The sequence below is a fragment of the Mchenga conophoros genome, linkage group LG16 (genome assembly GCF_057382185.1).
Source record: "Mchenga conophoros isolate Kocher_MC1m ecotype Shallow Benthic linkage group LG16, M_conophoros_male_GT1.1, whole genome shotgun sequence".
Lineage (NCBI taxonomy): Eukaryota > Metazoa > Chordata > Actinopteri > Cichliformes > Cichlidae > Mchenga > Mchenga conophoros.
In genome coordinates, this window is record NC_140541.1 from 22,524,944 (window position 1) to 22,551,137 (window position 26,194).

Here is a 26,194-nt window from a genome sequence, read left to right on the forward strand (position 1 = left end):
TAAGTTCATACACAAAAAATCTTCTAGATTCTCAAATTCTTCTGTTTAAAAGTTTCTGGTGTGGCTGAATGACATTAGATACTAAAGGATGTCTTTAGGCACTTACTAAGGTTCTGGATAGCTTATGTTGCTACAAAGGAATGCAAAATGTCCTAAAATATCATTTTAAAAGTCATTTGTAGAAGGGTCCCTAGCTGGAACCAATAGCAAGAAGTCAAGCCATAAAACATCACCACATTCCACATACCTTTGGCTGCATGCTGTGTTCAATTGCAGTAATTTCATTACCACTAATACTGCACAGGCATGCACCTTTTTGCTGCATAAGGCAGAGAATATAAGAGGGGGAGGGCTTGAAAATTTGTCCAGCCGAGACTGCATGATTAACTCCATGCTGCACCATCACGCCACACTTAGAGGTGGTTCCCTTCTTCTGGCAGCGTGCTTTGTGTTTGTGAATCAGCCCCAGGCTAACACCACACTGACACTCTGATAAATCATTGATCTCTCGTCTGGCTTTGGCGCTGGATATTGCAAGGAGGAGCGACGATAGCGGCTCTATTCAGTCCACTGAGATCTGACGCGGGAAGCCATCAGTTTTATTTGAGTGCAAAGTGATCAGCATATCTGGTGCAGATGGTTGGTGAAGACCTGTGTGCATCTTTGCGTAGGTGTAAGTGCATTTGTCAGGGAGGGGAGAGGAAGAAGAACACAAAGAGTGAGGAAGAAACACAGTGTGTGGGTGGCACCTGAGGATCTGGAGTGAAAAACCATTAAACAAACAAAGCAGCAGAAGATGAAATTCTTATATCAAGGCTACATTCAGCTAGAAAAATTAAAGCCCTTGTGTCATCCGCAAGGTTCCAGCAGACTCATTCAAAATATAAGCAAAATAAATACTTTAACAATAATAATGATTAGTGAAATCCATCTTAGCATATTATGCATCATTGAAACTGACTTTAATAAAAGCAGATGGCTCACCAGGTATTTTTAATGATTTATTTTCCTGAATTTAATGAATATCTTTTTAAAAAAAAAAACAATTATTTTGCTATCCAGATAAACAGAGAGAACAAAACATTTTTTTTATTATACTTAAATCCCTAGTCCCTTTAATGTAGTACACTGTGTACACTACCTATTTATTTGTGTAGTATGTGTTTTGACAGCGTAGTTTTGTCTGAAGTCTGAATCACGTTTGTAGCACCTTCTCAATCTTAAAATGCAAAAACCACAGCCCAACAGTTCTACCCAACTTTGGACCAATTTCTAAATTCTTTATTTCCATAGTATCCCTGTATTTAACTGGGAGAAGCATTTCAGTTTATGTGGGGTTCCTCAGGTGTCTGTTCTTGGCCCAAGTTCAATCATGAGAAAGCGTGGCCCCTCACTTCCTTTTTATGCAGATGATTCTCAAAATTAAATCTTGATTTTAAGATTTTATTCTTAGTTTTTTCCCGAGTGACAGGAGAAGGGAGCCGGAGATCGACAGACGGATTGGTGCTGCGGCCGCAGTGATGCGGATGTTGTACCGGTCCCAGGATACGCTGGAGAGATTATATCTCTTGGCTGGCCTGGGAATGCCTTGGTGTTCCCCTGGACAAGCTGGAGGAGGTGGCTGGGGAGAGGGAGGTCTGGGCTTCTCTGCTTAGGCTGCTGACCTGGCCCCAGATAAGCGGAAGAACAGGGATGGATGGATGGATGGATGGATGGATGGATGTTTTTAAGTGTTTGCCTGGGTTGGTGCTGCGTACCTCACTGATTGTTTGCCCCTGCATGCTCCCACTTTACCGGTGGGGTCTGGTGAACAGATGCTCCTAGCTGTCGTGAGGTTCAGAATAAAACATGGAGCCGATTGGGTCTTCACAGAAGCTGCTCCTAAATTGTGTAACAAACTGCCTCTTCACATCACATCGGGATCTCCCCAACATTAGAAACTTTTAAAGCCGCTTGAAAACCCACTTTCATACTTTGGCTTTTAAACCAGACTGCGTTTTGATTGCTTTTGATTTATATTGTTTTATTATTTCAGCCGCACTTACAGGATCAGCTGTTTTTTTTTAAAAACTGTTTTGTAAAAATAAATCTGACTTGACATGAGTCCACTTTATAGAAAGTTGCCATAGACTCAAGCGCTCATTGCTGCACTGTTGCTTGTTTCCACCTTTTCTGGGATTTTTGCATTGGGTAGAAGATTTAAACACATCTGTTATGGTACAAAGAATCGGCACAGGCGCTATCCCCGCATCTAAAACTGTAGCAGTTCATTTGTTTCCATTTAGCATTTAGCACTAAAGGCCTCCTTCTCCTAACAGTTATTTATTTATTCATTTATTTTTTGGGATGTTCTACAGGAGCTAAAATGAATAACCTCTGGAATTCAATCTAAATTATAAGGAAAATTATTGGAAAACTTTTTTTCATTCAACTTCTTTTTTTTTGTCATCAACAATTTTTATTTATTTCATTTTAAACTTCAATAACAGAACTTAAGAATAACTACATAAATAAATAGTTTAAAAAACAAACAAACAAAAACAAACAACAACAAAACAAAACAAAACACAACAACAGAAACAAAACAAAAAAAAAAAACCCAAAGGAAAGTTATCCTATCTGGTTGTTCAGTCTGACGTCACTAGCCGTGTCTGGGCCTAAACTCCGCTGCAGGTCCATATATCAAACGATCACTATGGCATTACTGAGAGTTGAAAAACTGTCTAAAGTCTTTCATCTTTAATAAAATGATCAGCGTTCTGCTCAGGTGTAACAATTGAGTTTAACATCCAGACATCCATGAAAACGGAATTTATGACATTTAACGGAGTTAGAAGTTAGCAGGGAGTTAGCTCGCTAGCTTCTATCTAAATACAATATAGCATGTCCTGACTGCGGGGTTTTGGAAACAAATTAAAACGTACAGCTCTGTTATCACTTCCAGCATAAATGAAGACAGAAAACTAAACAGCAGTGACGTTTGTAGGGTTACTGAAGTTGGGCTAGCTGGTATATAATGATGTGCTGCGTGACCGCTAGCGACACAGCTACGTTAGCATAATATAAACAAGCTAACTTTTTTTCCACTCGATAAAAGTTACCGTGAGTGTTCTCGGTGGTCAGGAACAAATGTAATCGCATGGCAGGATGCTGTAAAAGGACCAAACTTCAGCCAGGAGAACAACTGAGATAATCCATCCACAATACGAGGTTAGTCATTCATAGGGTTGCCAACTCCCTGAAAAATAAATAAGGGACACCTCGTGGCCAGGGCCGGGCGACCCAGTTGTCTTCACCCTTCCCAGTGTGGTGAATTTTCTAGCTCTTTTTTTGTGTGTGAAATTATTTTTTTAACCATTTGACTTGAAGTTGATTTAAGTAGATGCATATTCTATTCTTTGTGATATGAACACATGTGAAACAAATGATCATTTAGCCATTTATTTTTAGCTCAAAATGACAACATTAACACAGTAAAACAGGTCTCTTTCTTAAACAGAAGCCTGTCATGCTTAACTTTTGAGAATATAAGTAAATCTTTCTTTAAAAGCACTCTGTCCTGCTTAACTTAAAATAATAGAAAACAATAGAAAGAAAAATATTCTTGTAACAGTGCACATTTAGTGCATTTAGTACAATTGGCTTCAGTTGAGGTATTATTTCAGCTTTTCTAATGCTAATCAGCTGCTCCTGTTTGTAAACCCGCTTGTTCCCATGATTACGCATCTTAACTCATCATCATTATTCATCTATGTATTACTTTTATGTATTAGTCATCAATTTGTTGTAATCATCTATCCTTGCAGTTGTTTATTACACAAAATAAATTATATTATCACACTTCTGGCCACATAGCGCTGATATTCACTGCACATGCCCATATTAACGTTTTCCAGCCAGGTGTTTTCCTTTTCCCATTCTTCCCTTTCTCTGAGGGGAACAAACATTGCTGCTCTAATGCTGGGCTCACACTGTGCGATTTTTGGCCCATTTTGAGCCGATTTTTGAGTGATCGGACCGATTTTGGCCTTCATCGTGCGTCGTGTAGTATACGTGGGGTAACGAGAAGTGATTAACACCTCACGACCAGCTCCCGATCATCAATCGCTCGTGAGGGTGTCACCACAGGCGCTCACACTGCTCACGCGCAAACGTAAACGTTGGTGTAAAAGATGGAGCAGCACGGCTGTGCAGCGTGTGATCTGGACACAAGCGATGGAGGCACAACTTGTAGAACTTTGGAAAGCTCATCCGAGCCTTTTCGATGTGGCATCACAAAATTATCACGACCACAACAACCGTGAAAATAGTTGGATTTACACTGCTGCTCAATCACAGCTGCCTGATCAATGTTTTTCATTAGCAATTTAGCAAAGTTGATGGTAGTGGTGTGTCTGTGTGAGTGAAAGACAGAGAGAGCGAGCGACAGATTTTCTGTTATAACCTTCATGTTATGGAGGCACAGTGTGCGCACTCAGGTCGCATCAGAGCATCGGGCCGTATAGTGTGAGAGTACATCGTGACATACGAACTTCTAACCCCTGCGAGTCAATCGTGCAGTTTGAGCAGGAGCTGAATAACGTGACTGAAAAAAATCGCACAGTGTTTGCCCAGCTTTAGGTGTACTGTCATCCGAGACTTGCACCGCAGAGTCGGCGTTTGTTCCCCTGTTGGCCATGCTTCTTGTTGTGGTCATCTGTTGTCTTCCGGTATTTTCTCCGCAAGCGACCTTTCCTCGACCAATGAGATGAGCGGTAATCTGAATTGTCATACTCGAATTGTCATAAGTGTGCTGTCAGCTCATTGGTCACAAAGCAGGAGAGGGGCTGGGAATTATGTTTTCAAACAAAGTGTTAATTCCATAAACATTTATAGACTACTTTTGATTATCACTGTATTACGGGACAAAGTGCGTCCCTTATTAGCTCAATACGGGACGTGTACTTTTGTTTCGAAATACGGGACGATTCCGTATTTTAAGGGACGGTTGGCAACCCTAGTCATTCATATACTGCTGCATGGGCTGGGCTGTAGTTACATCCTAAGGTTTTAAAAACTGAGCTTAAATAAATGATTAGCGGTAATAAAAGCCGAGGGAGATCAACAGTGATCACTGACTGTTTTAGGAGCTTTTTGAGATCAAATAGAAGAAAATACATAACATTAAACATGTTAACAACACAAAAGCCATATTAAACGCAGACTACTTTAGACCCGGAAGTAGGATTCGTCGCGTCATCACTGAACAACCGGATTCTTTCTTCGCACACCAATCCCCACACCACCACTCTATCATTACTCTTCTGTTCTTCAAGTTACAGAAAGCCAGCTTGTAAAGGGGGACCTAATACAATCATATTGATGCAATTTATCTAATAAACCATAAGTCACTTTTTCATAAGACGCCAACTTAGCCGTTGTCTTTAGCCACTCTTCATAGGGAGGGGGGTTCTTTTTCCGCCAATGTCTTAGTAGGACCCGTTTGGCCGTAGTAAGAGCCAGAATAATCCATCTTTTTGTATAACTAGAAAAATCTCCATCAGAAAGTTCTGTGGTTATACCAAGTATGGACAGTTTTGGTGAGATACCAAATCTCCTTTTTAAAACACTGAAAATTACCTCCATTATATTTTCCCACCAATCTCGAAGTGCCGAACAGCTCCATAAGATATGTAAAATCGAGGCATTTTGACCATCACATCTCCAACATTCGTCCGTAGAGGCCAGGTTCCATTTATACAATTGTTGCGGTGTTCGATGCCACCTATGGATTATCTTAAATTGAATAAATCTACTGCCTGTTTCTTTATACATAGTATTAACACTTTGAAAACATGAATCCCATTCAACTGAAGATATGTCCAATGCCATGTCCTGGGCCCAGTAGCCCTTAACTTTAAGGAGAGGGTCAGCTGACCGTTCTTGCAATAAGTGATAAATCTTAGAGGTAATGCCTTTACCCAAGGGTGATCTTGAGAGCAGGACTTCCACAGGGCTGCCCACAGGACAACTCAAGGGGGTTCCCAGCCACTTCGATAATGAACTATGTATTTGGACATATCTCCAGAATTGATTACGCTTCAACTTATATAACTCCACAATTTTATCAAAGCTTAAAAAACATTTAGTCCCACAGTCAAATAAATCTGATACATTAAGGATGCCTGCTTTACGCCACTGTAGCCAGTCAACCGATGTCCCTCCAATTAAAATTCTTTTATTCCCCCATAAGGTTGCCGAAGGTGATTTAATAAAGTCCCAGCGACCTGCCCTATGTAATTTACACCACAATGTCTTCGCGTTTGCAATTATAGGATGGGTAGTTTTATGACTGGTATCAAACAGCTCCCTCCAAGGAGAAATACCGCCATTAACTTCCGTCTCTATATGGGACCAGATGGGTTTAACTGGTGCAGTAGGTAACCAAGCTCTAAGTTGTTTCACGTTCATCACCCAATAATACCATTGGAAATTAGGCAATGAAAAACCTCCTTGTTTTACACTCGCTTGAAGTTTCCTAATACTTAAACGATGTGGTGAACTACCCCAAAGAAACTGCCGGATCAAAAAGTCTAGATCTTTGAAATACTTATCTGGAATGTGTAATGGAATATTGGATAAAATATAAAAGATCATGGGTGCAGTCATCATCTTAATACAACTAATTTTACCCCATATTGTGAGACGCACTCTGGACCATCTACCAAATTCCATTTTTATTCTTTCAATCATTGGCTCCATATTTGCTTGAACCATCTTAGTGTAATCCGAGGTAATTTGTATCCCCAAATACCTCAAACCATTCACGGACCACCGAAACTCCCACTGTTTAAATAAAGTATGGGGGCAGTGTCCTGACATAGGCATTGCCTCTGATTTATCCCAGTTGACACGATACCCTGAAAGCAGCGTAAAGCTTTCTATACATTCTAATAGGGCTGGAATTAACTTCCCAGGCTGGGTCATAAGTAACAACATATCATCTGCATATAATAGAAGCTTATGTTGACTATTACCCATCGAAATTCCAAATATATTTACATTATTTCTCAGTTTTTGTGCCAGAGGCTCTATAGCAATTACAAAGAGACCGGGGCTAAGGGGACAACCCTGTCTTGTGGATCTCTGTAAAAGGAATAGGTCTGATATGAGCCCATTCGTCAATACTCGCGCTGAAGGCGAATCATATAATATCTTTATCCACCTAATAAAATTATCACCAAAACCGAACTTTTCTAATGTCTTAAACAGATAATCCCACTCAACACAATCAAAAGCTTTTGCAGCATCCAGCGATAGGGCCACTGTTGGATATACTGAATCATATACATAATTTAGCAAATTAACCAACCGCCTAATATTATCTGGACCATAGCGGTTTGGAACAAAACCAGATTGGTCTGCATGAATTATTTTCGCCATTATTGCTTTTAATCGGCCCGCTAAGACCTTTGCCAAGATTTTTTGGTCAGAATTCAGCAAAGATATAGGGCGGTAACCACTTGGGTCTAAAGGGTCTTTCCCAGTTTTAAGAATAAATGTTATAAGTCCAGAGTGCATTGACTGAGGTAATGAGCCTACTTTGAACGCCTCATTATAAACATCGAGCAACAGGGGACTTAACATATCTTCAAATGCTCTATAGAAATCCAATGGTAACCCATCTAATCCTGGAGCTTTATTAAGTGGCATACTGTTAATTGCACGGGTAATCTCCTCCACTGTAATTGGAGCATCTATAATCTGCTGGTCAGTAGTAGAAAGCTGTGGCAGGTTTAAATCAGTAAAAAATGCTTCGAATTTCTGTTCATCTAAACTACCTTGCGTAGAATAAAGATTATTGTAAAAGGCCCTGAATCCATCATTTATATGTCTAATAGAAGTTGAAATAACCCCATCTGATTGTCGTATGCCTGGGATATGGTTCATACTGTCTTTCTGTTTAAGACGGTATGCTAATAAACGACTCGGCTTTTCTCCCATTTCCCAATATGCTTGATTAATGCGAAATAAAGCGTATTCTGCCTTTCTGTTGTACAGTACATTCAACTCATATTTAACTTTAACGATTTTATTCAACGTAACTCTGTCTTTTGTATGGGAATGTACTGCCTCAAGTGCCTTTAATTTGGCTTCTAACGTAATGATATTCTTGTTAGCTGCCTTCTTTTTAAAGGAAGCGTAAGAAATTATTCTCCCCCTTAAGTATGCCTTCATAGCATCCCACCAAGTAGCCAATGTAGTGTCCTCTCGATTATTTGTCTATTTGTAAAATTGTATTTCATCTCTTATCAATTTAATAAAACCAGAGTCTTTAATTAAGGACACATTTAAACGCCATCTGCGGCTTGGAGGAATCTGTAAAATATTTCCAAGACATAGAAAAATTGGCGCATGGTCCGAAATTACTATATTACCAATACTTGAATCTATAGAGTTATTCACTAAGGCTTCAGAAATAAGAAAGTAGTCGATTCTAGTATAAACATTATGAGGCGGAGAGTAAAATGAATATTCCCCGCCTTCTGGATGCATTGTCCGCCAAATATCATTCAGACCCAAATCTGAGGTCATCTGCCTTATGGCAACTACAGATTTACTCTCTGTGCCTCTCCTAGGAAGTGATCTATCTAGGTCTTGATCCAGTATTTGATTAAAATCTCCTCCTACCACTATTTGTGCACCTTCTAATTCCAAAAGATACTGTGACAGGTTATGAAAAAAGGCGGGTATGTCCGCATTAGGTGCATAGATATTACATAAAATTATTGGTGTGTCCAGTAATTGTCCATAAACCAATATAAATCTACCTTCCTTATCTGGTATTACTTTTGTTTCAGTAAAGCTAACTGCTTTATGAATCAGAACCGACACTCCCCTGCTTTTACCAGTTCCAGGACTGGAAAAGACTTTACCTACCCAGGAACATTTAAGTTTTAAAGTTTCTGACTTACAGATGTGTGTTTCTTGAATAAAGGCTATATCAACTCTTGATAACTTTAAATATTCATTCATTCAACTTCTTGACCAGCAGAAACTCTTTCTTGTAGGTAAATGTATATAAAAAACTGGCATTATAATTGCTGTTCTAAGCCAATCAAGTGGAGCTTTGACTTAAAATGTGCTTTCTTAGAGGGATAGGTTAACAGTGCTCTGGTTGCTGCTTCACAGAATGTAACATTGCCAGTTACTGGATGAAGATGACTTTGAGTTTAGGTTAGTTCTTTGATACACTGTAATTCCTCCTGGATTAATGTAGGGCTGAGCTGGTTGCAGCTCAGGTCTGGCCCAATGCTTTGTGAAGCTCTAAGCAAAATTTGACACCACCAGAGCAGTGAATAAATTGTACGGTACAGTCACACAAGACCATAAGTCGTTTGCGTAAAAACCCGTATTAGTGCTGTGATCATTGTGATAGTGTGTGTGTGTGTTTTTTTTAAATGAAACACTTGTGGCACTAGGAATATAGCCTCGTTAAACCAATTAGCTTGTCTATGCTGCAACTCATCACAAATTACAAGCTCAATACAGAAGGAGCAAAATTAGATTTTAGAGAATGTTTGCCATGCATTAAAAATTAATGGCACCAAAATGAAAATTGATCATAGTTGCATTGTAAATTCTTTTCACACTATTCGTTGAAATGAACACATAATCCCATTGACAGGCTTCTTTCACCTCCTGCAGATAAATAAAAATTGTAATGATGTGGAAATAAGAGTTGCTGTATTAATTTGATGTTCTCCTTTATTACCGGAGTTCTTTCTGTTTTGATTAGACAATGAGAGAAGCGGTCTAAAAAGGAAAGACTGCTTTGTTAAACCCCACTACAGGGTTGTGGAGAATAACTGGATTTTCGGTCAAAGATAACATTATCTATTTTGCAGCTTCAGCACTATTAAACAATCATTTTATTCTTCTGTTTTCACTGATTTCCAAATGTTTAACACAGGAGATAGCTGCACTGCAGACTTTTGTTTCTTAACCACATTTATGTGCACTATTGTTGCCTCTTCCCTTAATTTTCTTTAATAATTCATAATATTGATCCTGATACTAGTCTGCCAGTATCAACCTTAAAGCATTACTGCTATGCTGTTGGTATGGGTAAACTTATTTTGTGTAACAGGTGTTGCCCAAGTGCTGAACAGGCTCGATGGGAAACCCTTCGATGATGCAGACCAGCGTCTTTTTGAGGTATTACAATTGCTTGTGTATTTTTTTCAGCATTAGCAATTCTCTAAACATTTTGGAAACCATGGGAGTTTCTCTGTTTTATCCTTTTAGGCATTTGTGATCTTTTGTGGACTGGGCATCAACAACACCATCATGTACGACCAGGTGAAAAAGTCTTGGGCCAAGCAGTCGGTGGCTTTGGATGTAAGAGCGCGTTTTTGTGTATCCACTTATATTTGTAAAAACACTGCTAAGCAAACTGCTTGACGTGTTTATTTGTGCTTGTGAGTCCTACTGTATTTATTTTTCTGTTTCATTCACTATAACGGCATCTTTACTTTGCGTTCCGATCAACATATGCTCAGGGGTAACACATTTAACCAGAAGTCACAGCAAACAACAGCTGCTACATGGAAAATGTAAACTCCCTTCCTACTTATTCTCTCTCAGTGGTCTTTTGTACTTGGCTTCTCTTTTTTGTCTCATATTTCCAGAAGAATGTACGCATTAAAAAAAAAGTGCTGATCTCTCTTTGTAGATAACCTTCTCACAAAGGTTTTATTGAAAATTAATGAGAGGCAGTGAAAAGCAATCCCTCATCTGCCCTGCGGTATGAAGCCATTCAGCACTATTCAGCCTTTACAGCATGTCCTTAGATTACAATAGGGAGCTTTCAGGTGCATTATGGTAGTTAGCACTGCTGTTTCCAAATAGGACAAGTAGAGAACAGAATTGAGACACTGGGTGAACTAATATGTTGATGCACTGCGTCTGGTAGCACTGAATAAACATGATCAAATAAGCAACTGCAGGCCTGTGCAAAGTATTTCTCTCAGGGAATGAGCGATGGAATCAGCGCTGACATTGCAGCTCTTGTAAGCTGTTCCAGATGTGTTACCGTCATCATCTGGATGATCCACTAAAACGTACAAACGGGCAGTATTTTCAGCTGCAGCAACAGCTGGACGTCTTGTAGAGCCTTACTGGTAAGGGTTTGAAAAGTACACTGAGTGACACTGTGCCATCATTTTGCAGGTTCTGTCGTACCATGCCACTTGCTCCAAGACTGAAGTTGACAAATTCAAGGTAATAGATGTTCACTGTTGTTCACAGTAGAAACTTTTGTTTTTCTTTCAGGATTTGCAGATGTGGCACAATCAAGTTTTTATATTTTTATTTTAAGTATTTTGTAATATATATTTTTTTGTGTTTTTGGAAAAACACAAAAAAGGAGGCACTGGTGCAAATTGGCCACTGCACAAGAGAAGTTAGCATGCTGTGCCATATCCTACTCATTACTTGCAGCTACAAACTGAGCATTTAGTTTGGCTAAATAAACCTGATCAAAAACCTATAAGGCATTGGAAGAAAGCACCACCTTGTGGGGTATTCTTTTAATGAGGTAACTTCCATAGACTCTAAATAAAAAATGGACTAAACCCCCTAAAAGCTACTAAAATCCTGTTTTGAAGCCTCATTTTTAAAAAGATGGTAGCTGGCAACTTAGTTATTGGGGGCTAGACGTTGAAGCTGTTCACAGCACTTGAAATGGCTTTGTCGACAGTGAGCACTGATCTGTTACTCACATTCTTTTGGCTTGCATTTAACAATGGGTTGGCATTAAGGTTACAGCTGGTTCAGTTCTTCTCTTAAGGTGTCAGTTTTTCTTATTCTCTGCCCCTGTTTCTTGTGGGGTCCCTCGGGGGTCTTTGCACTTTTTTCCATTTAATAATAATATTAAGAGATATAACATTGCCTTTCATTTCTATACTGATGATTTACAGCTATATCTTCCAGTAAAATATCAGGATTCCCTATAGCATCTACTTGACTGTCTTGGAGACAAACAAGGTTGGCTGATTAACAACTGCTAAAGCTGTTAAACAGTGACAAAACTAAGATTATCATTCTTATGATCAGGAAAAAAAAATTATGTGTACCTTTATTACTTCACGTCTGGATTAATCTTCCCATACCTACGTCTGCAGATGGTGCAGAAATCAGCAGCAAGACTGCTGACTGGTAGTAAGAAATATGAGCACATCCCTCCAGTCCTGGCCTTGCTGCATAAGCTTTCTGTCAATTTTAGAATCCAGTTTAAGATTTTGCTGGTTGTTTTTAAGGCTTTTAATGGGTAGATCCCAGTTTATATCACCAATCTCATTCGTTTTCTATCAGCTCCCAGGTCTCTCAGGTCCATTGGCAAAGATCTGTCATATGACCCAAGGTCATGTCTCAAACAAAAGAGGGTGACAGAACCTTTGTAGTCACTGCTCCACAGTTCTAGAATCAGTTTCACATAAAAAAGTCCTGCATCTCTGCTTTTAAATCTAAGCTCACAAACCACCTTTACTCTGGCCTTTCCTGCCCACTAATCTCCTATTTACGGTTTCTCCCCTCTTGTCCTGTGGTTGTTGTTATTGTTATGTTGCTGCTTATTTGTTTTTAATGTAATTATGTGCAGGTGAGTGTATATAGGTATATAAACTTTGTACATCACGAACCTGACGGCTAGCATCCACAAACGATCGATCATATTGGCATCCGATTATCCAAAAAAGACCAAAGTGGGTCATTTTAAATTTGGAGTTTGTAGAGATTGGTTAACTTTTGGAGTCACTGTTTAGTGGACATTGGAGGAAACTATTGAGGCCGAAGCAAACAATCACAAAAGCAAAGACAAGAAGTAAGACAAGAGAAAAGGTCTTAAGGGAGGCTTCTTGATGTCTGTATTGGTGTCACGGTCTGGAGGGCAGACCGTGGGGGATGTAGGAGAAAGGACCCAAAACGCAGACTTAATGGAATGAACAGTGGGTTTATTTACAGTGAGGTAATTGTACACCACACATTAAATCTCCAAAAGTGCTCCCTCGACTCCCGTGACGTGTCTTCTCCCAAGTGCTGGTATCCCGTGCTCTCTGCCCCTGTGCCTTCACACACCCCGTGTGTCTTGCAGTCCTGTGTTCCGCTGTGCTCCTGGGGAAAAACACAGACACAGCCGTTATGGCACCAACTCCGGCAGGCATACACTTTAACAACACTAGAAACACTGACATGGAGTCTAACTCAACGATCCTGCGCCGGAGGAAGCTCCATCGCTCTGTTAAGTAGCTCCCCCGACGATCCTGATCAGAAGCAGGTGTGTGGTAAGCTAGGCGTGACCAGCAGCTGGCAGGGCCACACCCATCAGGCCTGCAGGTGGCTGTCCTTCATCCTCCAGCCTCACACACACACACACACACACACACCAGCATGGAACACAAGAGCACAGTGCAGCAAACATACATCCAATACACTAATAACAATAAAGGTCCACACTGTTCACGAACCCCGAGTCCCCGGAACCGGGTCCGTGACAGTACCCCCCCTCAAAGGGTCGACTCCCGACGACCCAAAACAAAACCACAGAACAACCAACCCAGGGCGGGTGGCAGGGGGTCCAGGACGGAGGGCCCCAAAACCACTCCGCTAAACAGCCACCACAAAGCAACAAAAGAAAAACACAGGTTAACAGTCCAATCCCCCGGTCCAGTGGCAGCAAACAGTTCTGGCGGCCGATCTACAGGACGGCAAAACAAGCGGGACCCGCTGCGGGTTAGGCAGTGGCGGCAAAAAAGTTCAGGTGGCCTACCTCTAACCCCGTGATGGAAGCAGAACGCTTCAGGCGGCCTGCCACGGATCCGGTGGCAACGGCGTTGCAGCTCCGGCGGCCTGCCACGGGTCCGGTGGCGGTGGCAGTGTGACTGCTCCGGCGGCCGGCCACGGGTCCGGTGGCGGCGGCAGTGTGACTGCTCCGGCGGCCGGCCACGGGTCCGGTGGCGGCGGCAGTGTGTCGCGGGGTCCGTGACAATTGGTGCAGATAATTACCATGATCTAATGTTTTGTTCTTCTAAATGCTGTCCTTAATTAATAATAATAATAAGACAATAATAAGAATCAATAATTAATTAAGACATATGAAATAAAACACCAACATTAAAGGTGTATTAGGATTCTGCTGCAACCCGATTTCACAAAAGTTTGATCTAAGATAAACTTTTACTGATACATAAAATGAAAGTTTTTTCACAGAAAGTTAAGATACTCACAATGTATTTGGTTTCCTCGTAGGTGCTTTAACTAAGATATATATTTTTCTAATTAAATAACAATTTCTTATTAACTTTAATGAGAAGGGAAAAAAAATCTATGGCAAAAGAGAGAAATTATTGGCAGACTTCAGCTTCAAAAGAACTGCAGCAGCGCACAAGCATAAATAGGAGCTGAGAAGTCCCCTGCGAATTTAAACTAATTGTAGCATTTGGAATGGATTACTTCAATCAATAAGCATTCATTCACAATGCATTATTGATAAAGATGAAAATATGGAAAATGACTACATTTTTAATTGGCAGGACATTTCTGAAAAATAGATATGACCTATTTTCCTGCACTTTCATGTTTAGGATTTTCCCCTGTGGCCATTATTGCATAGTAGGATCCCTGCTCTCTAGTGTGCCTGTGTGATCTTTCAGCCCCCTCATGCAGCACTGCTCTCTGCTTCTGCCTTTCCCTCCACTTTCTGCACTACATAAGTAGCCTTGTTGAGCACGCTTGCCTGGGATTCCACTGGTGTGAAAAAGGCAGTGGCAAACAAATCTGGCTGACATTTCATAACCCCGGGGCTATGAATTAAGATCTAAAGAATACCTGCTGGCCAGAAAGGCAAATGTTTGCGCAGGAAACAATGGTGGTTGTTAGAGAAGACAGATAGAGAGGAAAGAGAAACACAGCTTTACAGAAGATAGAGAGGAAAGAGAAACACAGCTTTACAGAAACTTTAACTCTGCTAAGATATATTTGACTGCAAAGCTCAAAATCCTTCAATTATAAATGCTGACTCAAGTCAGGAAGAGCATCTCCTGATCAGATAGACGTTGTGCTCATTAGAACCGATTAAAGATAGAAGATGTGCTTCAATATGAAAATGCTTAATTGGAATCCTATATTTTTGTTTGAATACCACAGAAAAAAAGCTGCTGCTGATTATTGTTGCCACAATTGTCAGTGAGCTCTGAAAGTAAACAACAATGAAATTCTCCAGTAGATCCCCCTCATTAATCTTAAACCCCTCCAAATGAAGCTTCGGGTCTTAATTAGCATATTTTTATATTTCCGTATAACATCTGAAAATCGCACAACATCCTCTGACCTCTTCATCTTCATTTCTGCTCTTGTTCTTCTTGTATGTTTCCTCCTGCCATGGCGAAACAGGCTGCTAACATCCCCCTAGTCTGCGAGCTGGGCATCGACAAGCTCTCCTTTGATGATTTCTCTCTGGATGTTGACGCCATGATAACGGCAGCTTTGAGAATGTTTATGGAACTGGGAATGGTGCAGAAATTTAAGATTGACTATGAGGTGAGGACACTGAGTTTCCCTGTCTTAATTCCTTTGCTTTAATACTTGATTGAGATTGCCCCGAACAGTTTTGGAACTGCACGAGGACCGCTGACCCATGTGCTCATCTCGCCACCTGTCTTACCCTGCAGACGCTGTGCAGATGGCTGCTGACTGTCAGAAAAAACTACAGAATGGTTCTCTATCACAACTGGAGACACGCATTCAACGTTTGCCAGTGCATGTTTGCCATGCTGACGGTAATGGTCATGCTCATTTTTGATCACTTTCTGTTCTAAACACAGTTAGATCAAGGCATTGCATTTCAACATACAGTTAGAGATAAGAATAGAAAAGCTTTGAGAAAGTTGATCTGACCAGCAGTGACGATATGAGGGCTGTTGCCATATAAACTGCTATTGATAAATGGAAAACTTAATTAAATAATTTGTTTGCTATAATGATCGTAGTGTATATCTACATATATGTTTGTATGCATCCTATGTTGCATATCCATATGTTTTCGCTATCTTAGAGTTAGTTGTTCGTTCCACTTTGCTTTTAGCTTTACTTTCCTCGTCTTCTTCTCTATGATTGACTTCAGCTTTCTCACTCTCTCCAGCTGTCTCCACTTCCCCGATTGCACTTCTGTGTACATATAATCGCTGTCTCCTTTTGTCCTTAGTTTGAGTGTTTGTTCCTCTTGTCTTACTGCTTATTCAAGCTTTTATGTTCCTGTAGTTTTATAATTTAGAATTTCCTCTTCTGGACCTTATGTTTTGGTTTTTTGTTTGAATATAAACAGTCATTAAACAGCTCACTTTCAGTTAATGCAGTCTGCCTCTGCACATCTGCATTTGGGTCCTCCTCTAATCCTTCACTGTCAGTAGCACAGTTGACCATGACAATAAATTTAGAAGACAAAAAACCCCATTTTTACAGATGTCATTTTTTAAAAATTTCCTATAAATAGTCTTTATTTGACAATCCACCTGCAAATATGATGTTACATTCTACATTTGCGTTTTTTTTTTTCACCTATGATGTTCAACATACATCACCTGTAGGGGAGACCGGGGATAGTAGTAACATTTTTCACATTTCTGTCTGTAAATTGGAGCTCTTTTAAGGTAGTGGATTCAAAATGTAATGCAAAGTATTTACATGTCTCTGCTATTAAATAGTGCAGCTATTTTCTCTGCAGCACAATTACCCATGCATGGTATGGCCTCAAACACGAAGAGTGAAATGTTACAATTAACCCCATAGTCTGGGTTAGTTGTAACATATCCTGGGGTGAAATGTAACACAATGAAATAAGGGTACTAACAAAATATTAACATGTAATCTTTGTTTATTCAACACATGAATGCACTTACATCCATTTATGTAGCTGTGTGTGTGTGTGTGTGTGTGACAGAATGCAGAAATCTAGCTTTTGAACATATTCCAACCCCCCAAAAAAGACAAATTATGGAAATTTCTGCAACTGAATATTTCATTCATTTTGGTTGGTCTTCCTTGAGTTTGGCCTCATTGGCTCAGTGGGCATTATAACCTACAACTCTTGCACCAATTTTGAACATAACAATGGAGCTGAAAAAATGTAGTTGTTCACCAGCATCGCAATTCCATTACTTTTTATCATGGCTTACCTTGGTGTGGTTTGCAAAGTGCCTCAGAAAGATGAGGAAATCTGTTTCTTGCACCCATCCTGATTTATTTCACTACCAGTACTTCCTGCTGGTCCATCTCTGACACAGTGGTCTGCATAATGTATGTGTGGGAACACAAACAGTGGAGGAATTGTGTTGCCAATGGCATTAACCGCATATACAAATGCGACCAGTGAACCTCTCTCTGCTGATGTCGTTGCCCCAACTTGTTTAATATAAGTTAAAGTAATAGTGTGGTAAGTTGTAACATCTGCATTATTGTTACAACTGACCCAGACTGTTGCTGTTACAACTGACCCAGACTCCTATAGCCATGAACTAGCTAACATTACAGCCAACGGCTAAAACATTAGCACTAAAGACCCACACAGAATATATCCCCATAGACATACAAATAACATAATTTAAGTTTGATGAGTTTAACTGCAAAGCAGATAATGCTATTACAAATTGAAATAAAGTAGAAAAACTTACTTTTTGGCATACAAATTACTTTTTTTCGTGTTAAATTGTCTGTGTTTGACGAAATGTGCTGATTTTTCACATGTGATAGCAGAACTGAGTTGGGCATGCACAGGATGAGTCACATCATTTGAAACTTAGCCCTGATTGGAGAAATTGGAAGTGTTACAACTGACCCACGTTACAACTATCCCCGGTCTCCCCTACGCAACGTACCAAAGTTTGTATCCGTGATGGAATTTTATTTGGGCCACGAAAAAATACAGAATGAAGAATTTCAAAAAGCGCTGCAGCAAAAACCACGCTGCTTTTTACTACATTTAATATTATTAACACCAGCAAAAACCAGCACAGATATGATAATGGCTGACACTCCAAAGTGGTAGGTAGTGATATTGTACCTTAATGATTTTGACAACCACCAATATGCAAAAAAGAGAGGACAGTCACTGCTCAGGTAGTGCCACAGTGTGTAGCTAGCTAGTACCAAGCAAAATCATGTTGGAGGAGTGTGAGAATTCTTTGGTTTCTGTGGTGTTAGCATAGTATAGCATAGACTCTACGTGGGAAGCTGAAAAAATTATACTATCCTGTTTTCTTGGTGTCAAAATTGACTTATCTCAAGACAAGACTGTGAGTGCTAACTTATCAGCTAATGCCAGTTTGGTTTGTTTTGCTGATTAGTGCTAAAGGGGAAAGCGATTTTGCCACTTGTCACTTTGGTGCTGATGGTTGACTGCTAGTGGACATTTGAGTTGCTCTGGTTGCCTAGGTAACCTGCTACCACCCTTTTGTACCCTTTCTTTGTTGTCACATGATTCAGTCCCACAGCTTAAAGTTTAAGTCTGATTGCGTCCACTTCGTTGGACCAAATTGAGTTTTTTTTGTTGTTTTTTTTGTACCATTTTTCTTATCCTTCTTTTTGGTGGATAAGTTTTGACAGTTTGTCTGTAAACCGAGCTTCCCAGTAGGCACAATAAAAGGATTGAATTGAACCAGTGGTTATTTCATCTGATGTCACGTGAAGTCGCTGTCATTTTCAATGAACTTCACTTCCCAAATCTGGTGCACAAATGTCTTGCACAATCAGTGAATAGAGTTAACCATATAGCGAGCTACTTTATTTTCCCCATTATCTTCTTGGAAATGCTGCAAAAGGTACCAACACCATAAATTCTAGGTCTAGAAGCACACTAAAAAGCCTCAAAGCAGGCTACAGGTGCTGGTGTTGGCAAAGAAATCCAGTAATTCACAACTTTAAACTTTAATGCAAATAAAATTGGTGAAAAAAAAATCCCTCTCTGCAGTTTACATTAGTGAAGAAATTAAAGATTTTTCAGACCAAGCTGTGAACATGTCTGCAGCAAAGTTGGACAGTTTTTTATCACCACCATAATCATGGCGACCAGAGGCCATAGAAAGTCAGTGGCATTTAGTGCCTTTAGCCAACCATGGATGAAAAATCACTGGCGATGTGAAAGGGGTGGATTCTGAGTTAAACTTTTTTAAACTTTGAGGAAAACGATCCAAAGGACTACCAATAGGAGCGCAGGATACCGGTGATTGACATATGATAGGATAGTAAGTATATTTAAATGACGGACCTGGATGTTGCTGGATGTACAGAAAATCAAGTTAACGTAGCATATAAATGAGAGACATTAAAAGATAAGGTTGCAATAGCTTTGCTGCACACTGGCATGAATATGAATGGAAATAACTAGCCAGCTTGCAACTAGGCAGCTGATGAATGACCCTATGATCAATGTTAAGATTGTTAAAATCGTATTATTTTATGTAATACTACATTTCAGTTTGATCTACGTTGAACTCACAGAGATTTAAATGATGACTCACTATATTATTAACTGTACAAACAGCCAGTTCTGTGTTTGCTTGAATTGAGACCCCAAGAGAATTACTTCTGCTTTTCCAGCAGGCCTTTTAATTTATCAGGTCCTTGGGGTAACGCACACTCTCACACAATTACACATGCATACAGACATGCACACAAACTCGTATAAAACACCACAGTGTAGTTCACTTAATCAAGTGCAGCATTAATGTGTGGCATCCCATCTGAATTGATTATTGGCAGAGGGGAAAGAAATAGCAGTGTGTAAGCTCCTGTGGACCCCTCAGCTCTTCTCCCATGTGCTTTAATGAGCAGGCTGAGGGCCTTGCTATCTTTGCCGCTATCCCGACAATGACCTATAGTGACTCACTCAGCACATGGCCTCCAGAATCCATTCATCCAAGCCATAAATCTCACTGTTTGGCTGTGTTACTGCAGTCCCCTCATTTTTAGAGGGATATAGTTTTGGATGATGCTGCTGTTTTAGTGGGGTTTTTTTTTTCATTTTATTCAATGTACTGCTTACAGCTTCATAAAATTATAGAGTAATAGATGCAGCTCTGGAGCACATGGAATGTGTGTGTGTGTGTCTCTGTGTGTGTGTGTGATTTCTTATTTGCCTCCTGTTCTCTGTGCCAATCAGACAGCAGGTTTCCAGGAGACTCTGACAGACGTGGAGATCTTAGCCCTTATTGTCGGATGTGTGTGCCATGACTTGGACCACAGGGGCACCAACAACGCTTTTCAAGCAAAGTAAGGAAACACACACACACACATACGAACATACTGCAATCTACACACTGCTGTTCCCATCTGCAGCAGTCTGCAGTAGTGCAGCTCAGATCAGCAAGAGTCAAGTCGGAAGTTGTTTAAGGCTTATATAAGAGTCTCCTTAACGAAGAAACTGTAAACATTGCTGACTCTGGGTGCATTAAAAAAAGCTAATAAATTACTGAATATAAATATTTTCTGCTTCCATCAAGATTGTTATAGTGCAAGCTGATTTTCGAAAATGTTGGAACATGATCGAAAATATATCAGAAAATGATATGAGAAATGTTGTTCTGGCAACATGTTTATATAAAGAATGGGCATTTATCACAGCGCTGTTGCAGTTTTTATTTCAATAACACGGTAAATGTACAGCAGCTGAGGAGATTGCTTCGAAAGTTAGATTTCTTTCGCTATTCTTGTTTCATGTAGGATTTCAGCTGCTCAACAGTTTAAGGGTTCCTTTATTGTATTTTGACTTTCAGAATGCACCCAGTGTTTTCAAGCTGGGCACAGTAGTGTTGGTTTTAGCAGCCCAACACCTGTTCAGCTGCTTGATAATGCAAATGTCATCACTTGGCAGCAACCCAGTACATTTAGACAATGTAGACAAGGAAATCTGCTCAAGGTCAAAGTGAGCATCAGAATGGGAAAGAAAAGTGATATAATGATCTGAAAAAGAGAAACTCTTAAGTGAGCAGTTGGGTTAAAATGTCTTGTTGATGAGGAGGCTGGCCAGACAACACGACGATGTGGATTCAACCTGCCTTGCAGCAGTTCAAACTCCTGGTGGTGTACTGCTTCCTTAATTATATTTTTTGGACTGATTTTGGCATTGTTTAAAGTCTGCAGCCTACCTGAGCATTGTTGTTAACCATGCTCATCCCCTTATGACCACACTGTACCCATCTTCTCGTCACATCATCTCAAACTGGTTTCTTGAACAGAGCAGTGAGTTCATTGTGCTTAAATGGCCCTTAGAGTCACCAGATCTCAATCCAACAACACTTTTGGGATGTGGTGGAACAGGACACACATCATGGATGAGCAGCCAACAGATCTGCTGCAATTGCATGTACACCTCAACCTATTAATCCAGACTAATTCACATTTGTAAAACCCTCATTATAAGAAATGCTGATTTTTACCATGGGTAATAAATAACATTTAAAGACGGCACTAAAATGTGGGATATTTTTGCATTTTAAATCCAGCTCACATGCGTCGTTTGTGGCTGTGTCACTTCTCTTGAGTATTCTTTTTAGAAGCTAAATTAAACGACGATCTTATTCAGTGTGAAACCTCTCCGTCTTTGCTGTAGTTTAGGATATGACTCTCAAGCTGTTTTCTGTACTGCAACACGTGGTGACAGGTTGGTGAGGAAATCATACCAAACTCAATCAGTTTCTCTGCATGTGTTGAATCCTGATTATGTTATCCCTCGTTTTTGATCCCAATATGCGTGCGCGTGTGTGTGTGTTTGGCAGGACGGGCTCAGCTCTCGCTCTGCTTTATGGGACCTCTGCTACACTGGAGCACCACCACTTCAACCATGCTGTCATGATCCTGCAGAGCGAGGTGGGCTATGTTCTTATATCTGCTGCAATGCAGTTACCATAAACGGTTTGCTAATGCCTACCTCAGACAAAACAGAAAGCATTCAGAAAGACCCAACATTCAGAATCTCTTCACAAAGACATTTTTTGCAGCACTCTTGTATTTCAGTGCATTGCATGTTCACATTTGTGCTACTTTTCATTATATTGAAAGTCTGTTAATATCTGCACTGCAGATCTTTTTCACTGCCCTGATATTTTACATGGTCAAACTAATTTCATTACTGATGCCAGCTGCCAGCAGCATGCACAGTACCAGGAACCTGGAACCACCAGGTCCAAAAATTAAATGCAATAATTTTAGTAACACTCATGGTTTCCCTGCTGAAGTAGATGTCAATGCCTATTAATCCTGAAGGTTGAACAGTGAGTGATAGAAGGTTAAAGTTATGACCTTAAAGGACTGATATTACCTTTTTTTTGGTAAATACACTACTGTGTAAAATTCTTGTGCCACCCCTCATTTCTTTATATTTTACTTCCAAATAGAGACATTTATTTTTTTTAAAGTGGTCTTGAGCAGTAGCTCTCCAGACATGTTTTTCTTTGGTCATTGGCTGCTTTTTCCACTCATTTTCAGTTCAGTTCTTGTACCTGAATATTTTTAGAGGAATGTTTTTTGTTTTGAAGCCACTTAACACTGATCTATGAATGATTAAGCATTAAAAAGTCATCTCACACAAGGGATGAATCAGTGTTGTGTTGACCAATAATGGACAGATTAGCAGAGAAGCAATTTTAAATCGTTTAAGCACTTTGTTACTAGTATCTGACGTAAAAATAAATCCTTTGTTTACTCAATTAAATCTATGAAAAACTGCCACAGATAAAATGGTATTAATAAATAGTATTTTAGAAGTGCTATCAGCTTAAATGTTGTCCAATCTCAGTATGGTGTGGTATCTCAGTATGGTGTGTCCCTAATATATTTGAGGAAACTGGCCCGTCAGATGATCCATCTACTGTTCACTGGAGCCTCATCAGAAATGGTCTCAGTGGAAGGGTTTTTGTCAAGAAGTGATTCTTCTTAAATGGGAAAGAGGGAGAAAAGACTGATGTATAACAAATTACACAAGAACTAGACTGAAAAATCAGTGGTAATAGATTTTATGGAGCGATGAATCCAAATCCAGATTTTCTGCACATAAGGAGGAAGTCAGTGCAGAGGTCCAACAGTGAGCATCTATAGCCATCTGTAAAAGACAGTGGTGCTGGGAAATGCAGAAAAGAACCACCTCAGTTGTTCTCCTGGCTGAAGTTTGGTCCTTTTGCAGCATCCTGCCATGCGATTACATTTGTTCCTGACCACCGAGAACACTCAAGTTAACTTTTATCGAGTGAAAAAAAAGTTAGCTTGTTTATATTATGCTAACATAGCTGTGTCGCTAGCGGTCACGTAGCACATCATTATATACCAGCTAGCCAAACTTCAGTAACCCTACAAACGTCACTGCTGTTTAGTTTTCTGTCTTCATTTATGTTGGAAGTGATAACAGAGCTGTACATTTTAATTTGTTTACAAAACCCCGCAGTCAGGACATGCTATATTGTATTTAGATAGAAGCTAGCGAGCTAACTTCCTGCTAACTATTAACTCGGTTAAATGTCATAAATTCCGTTTTCATGGATGCCTGGATGTTAAACTCAATTGTTACACCTGGTAGAGCAGAACGCTGATCATTTTATTAAAGATGAAAGACTTTAGACAGTTTTTCAACTCTCAGTAATGCCATAGTGATCGTTTGATATATGGACCTGCAGCGGAGTTTAGGCCCAGATACGGCTAGTGACGTCAGACTCAATGACCGGATAGAGACGAGAAGAAAGCTTGCCTAAAATTTGTATGGCTCTGTAAGGGTGTCAGCCAACCAGCACAGACTTTAGGATGGATGCTCTTAAAGTAACACGACTAGTATCTACGTTTTACCATGAGTGCGCAGAAGTCACGTGTTTCCCTGCTGTCAAACTCCTGTGCACCTAATGTGGCTCTTCAACTCTCTGGCATCCCAAATGAATAAATGCTAAATTTTTCATAAAAGAAAACAGTGTGTGTGTGTGTGTGTGTGTGTGTGTGTGTGTGTGTGTGTGTGTGTGTGTTTGGGGAGAGGGGGGTAGTTTGTACTCACAGTGCTTGGAGGCAGACAAGTGGTGTGGATTGTCTGCTACATGTGAACAAATAAACAAATAGCTCACGCTACTCTCAAATCAATGTAATTACCGAGATGATTGATTCGGTGGTAATTGGTTGAGAGAGACATTTTACCAGGTGACTGGATTCCGTGAAGTTGTAATTGAAGGCGTTTTGAGGGAGCAGCTGAGGCGAAGCTTAGCGGTAGTTTCCACAGGCTTCATTATCGTGGTGCTGACAACACAGTAAGCTGACAAATGTTTGCTTGGAATATCATAATGGTGTGTGTTGATACTGGGGTTGAACTACTGTTATCCTTAGTTCATTAGCATATAAATGAACAGCGGGGCTAATTCAAGTCGAAGCTGGAGCTCAAATTCAATCCGCCAGCCCGCGCAAACCATTAATAAAATTGTAAACTTTTAAACGTCACTCGCTTCCTTTGTATCTCTCAGATCCCGCTAGTCATTCTATTTCAGTCGCCTCCTTCCTTCATCTGCTCCAGTTGTGACAGAATGAGAGATGTCCTTTGTGTTACTGATGTTATGCAGTTCAATATTTCATAGGAACCCATGAGCTGATGAAAGGAATTACAAGCATGTTGGCACAGTTTTTAGAGTTCAGTGCTCAGGTTGCGAAAGGGAAAACGGTGACGATCAGCATTTAAAAACCTCTGCTAATTGCAAACCATCCGTTAGAGGAGAGTGGATATAATGTGATCGCTTATATTCTAACTATGTGTTCTACTGTTATGGCTTAATTGTCCAAATAAGATCTTTTTATGACTCTTTCACACGTCAAATTTGTGAAGACTTCATAGGACTGCACATTCCCTCATTCTCTTCTCTCTATAACACAGAAACGTTTTATGGTGGTGTAGTTTTATATGGCTTTAATTTCCATATGAACTGACAATTTGGTTAGATATTTAGGCGTGTTAATGGTTCTAACAGGGGTGAATACCAGGTGTAGTAAGCACACTCCCTTCAAACACCCCCTGATTTTTAAAATTCTCCCATCAGCCCTTTGTGGTGCTGACACAAAGGGCTGATGGGGCTGACCCCTGTTATAGAGAGATACACTTGATATCTCTCTATAACAGGGGTGTCAAACTCAAATACACAGTGGGCCAAAATTCAAAACTGGAACAAAGTTGCGGGCTAACGTTAATATTTATTGAAATATATTTATTCCTCCAGATATAAGAATGAATCTTTTCTTATGGACTCAAACACGTTTTGCTGAAAAACTGAATATGGAACAAGCAAAGCTTAATACTAAACAATATATATATTAGCTGTATAATACCAGTAGGCCTGCTCTAATAGTAATTTGGTATGGCTTCGCGGGCCAAATGTAATTAGGCTGCGGGCCAAAGTTTGACACCTATGCTCTATAATATCTAGAGCTATATAAGTAAAATTGAACTGAAGGTTTTTGTTTCAGTTTATCAGCTCTCTCTGGTCACAAAATGCTCTGTATATGCTTCCCCACATATGAATTAGTACCTATTAGTAATAGGGCTGGGCTATATCATACCGTTCATGGTAATACCGGTGTAACTTTGGGCAACGATAGGAAAATGAAATATCGTGATAGAATATGGGTAAAACGTGCGTGCGCAGTGCCTTTGTTTACATATGCACATGGCGGTGACACAGAATGAGAAGAGTGAAAGCGGATCGTTGAATGAAACGGATGAACCAGAATTGGTTTGTAAAAATGCTGCAACTTCAGTGGTGTGGAACTGGTTTGGCTTTCATCGGTCAGATACACAACAAAGCACTATTTTTGGTAGAGCATCCTAGCGGGCCATCGTTATTACCGTGTTGTTTGGAAAATACAGCACACTTAAAATCAATCCTTTGATTTTTCTGAAAATCGACAGTGCCCCTTATAATCCCGTGTGCCTTATGTATTAATTCTGGTTGTGTTTACTGACCTCGAAACGATTTTATGTGGTACATGGCGCTCGAAAATCTGTCAAATGTTTTAGTACGACTTTGCTAAGCTACGAAGCTGCACCGCTTGATGGACTGTCGCAGCATTACGGCTATCGTAGGCAGGAGCCTCGCGGAGTGATACCTACTGTGCTTCAACATAACATTGCCGTATTGTGTGTGTATAACCT

At 40.1% G+C, this 26,194-nt stretch overlaps 1 protein-coding gene across 1 annotated transcript in view; it reads left to right on the plus strand.

Annotated features, from left to right (window-relative positions):
* The window catches only part of pde11a (phosphodiesterase 11a), a 55,506-nt gene that overhangs the window by 19,500 nt on the left and 9,812 nt on the right, over positions 1–26,194 (plus strand). The window contains exons 8-14 of the mRNA XM_085249339.1: positions 10,130–10,197; positions 10,288–10,380; positions 11,212–11,262; positions 15,430–15,576; positions 15,708–15,815; positions 20,192–20,301; positions 21,807–21,897. Of these exons, the coding sequence (XP_085105465.1) occupies positions 10,130–10,197; positions 10,288–10,380; positions 11,212–11,262; positions 15,430–15,576; positions 15,708–15,815; positions 20,192–20,301; positions 21,807–21,897 (668 nt within the window). The remainder of the gene's footprint in view (positions 1–10,129; positions 10,198–10,287; positions 10,381–11,211; positions 11,263–15,429; positions 15,577–15,707; positions 15,816–20,191; positions 20,302–21,806; positions 21,898–26,194) is intronic.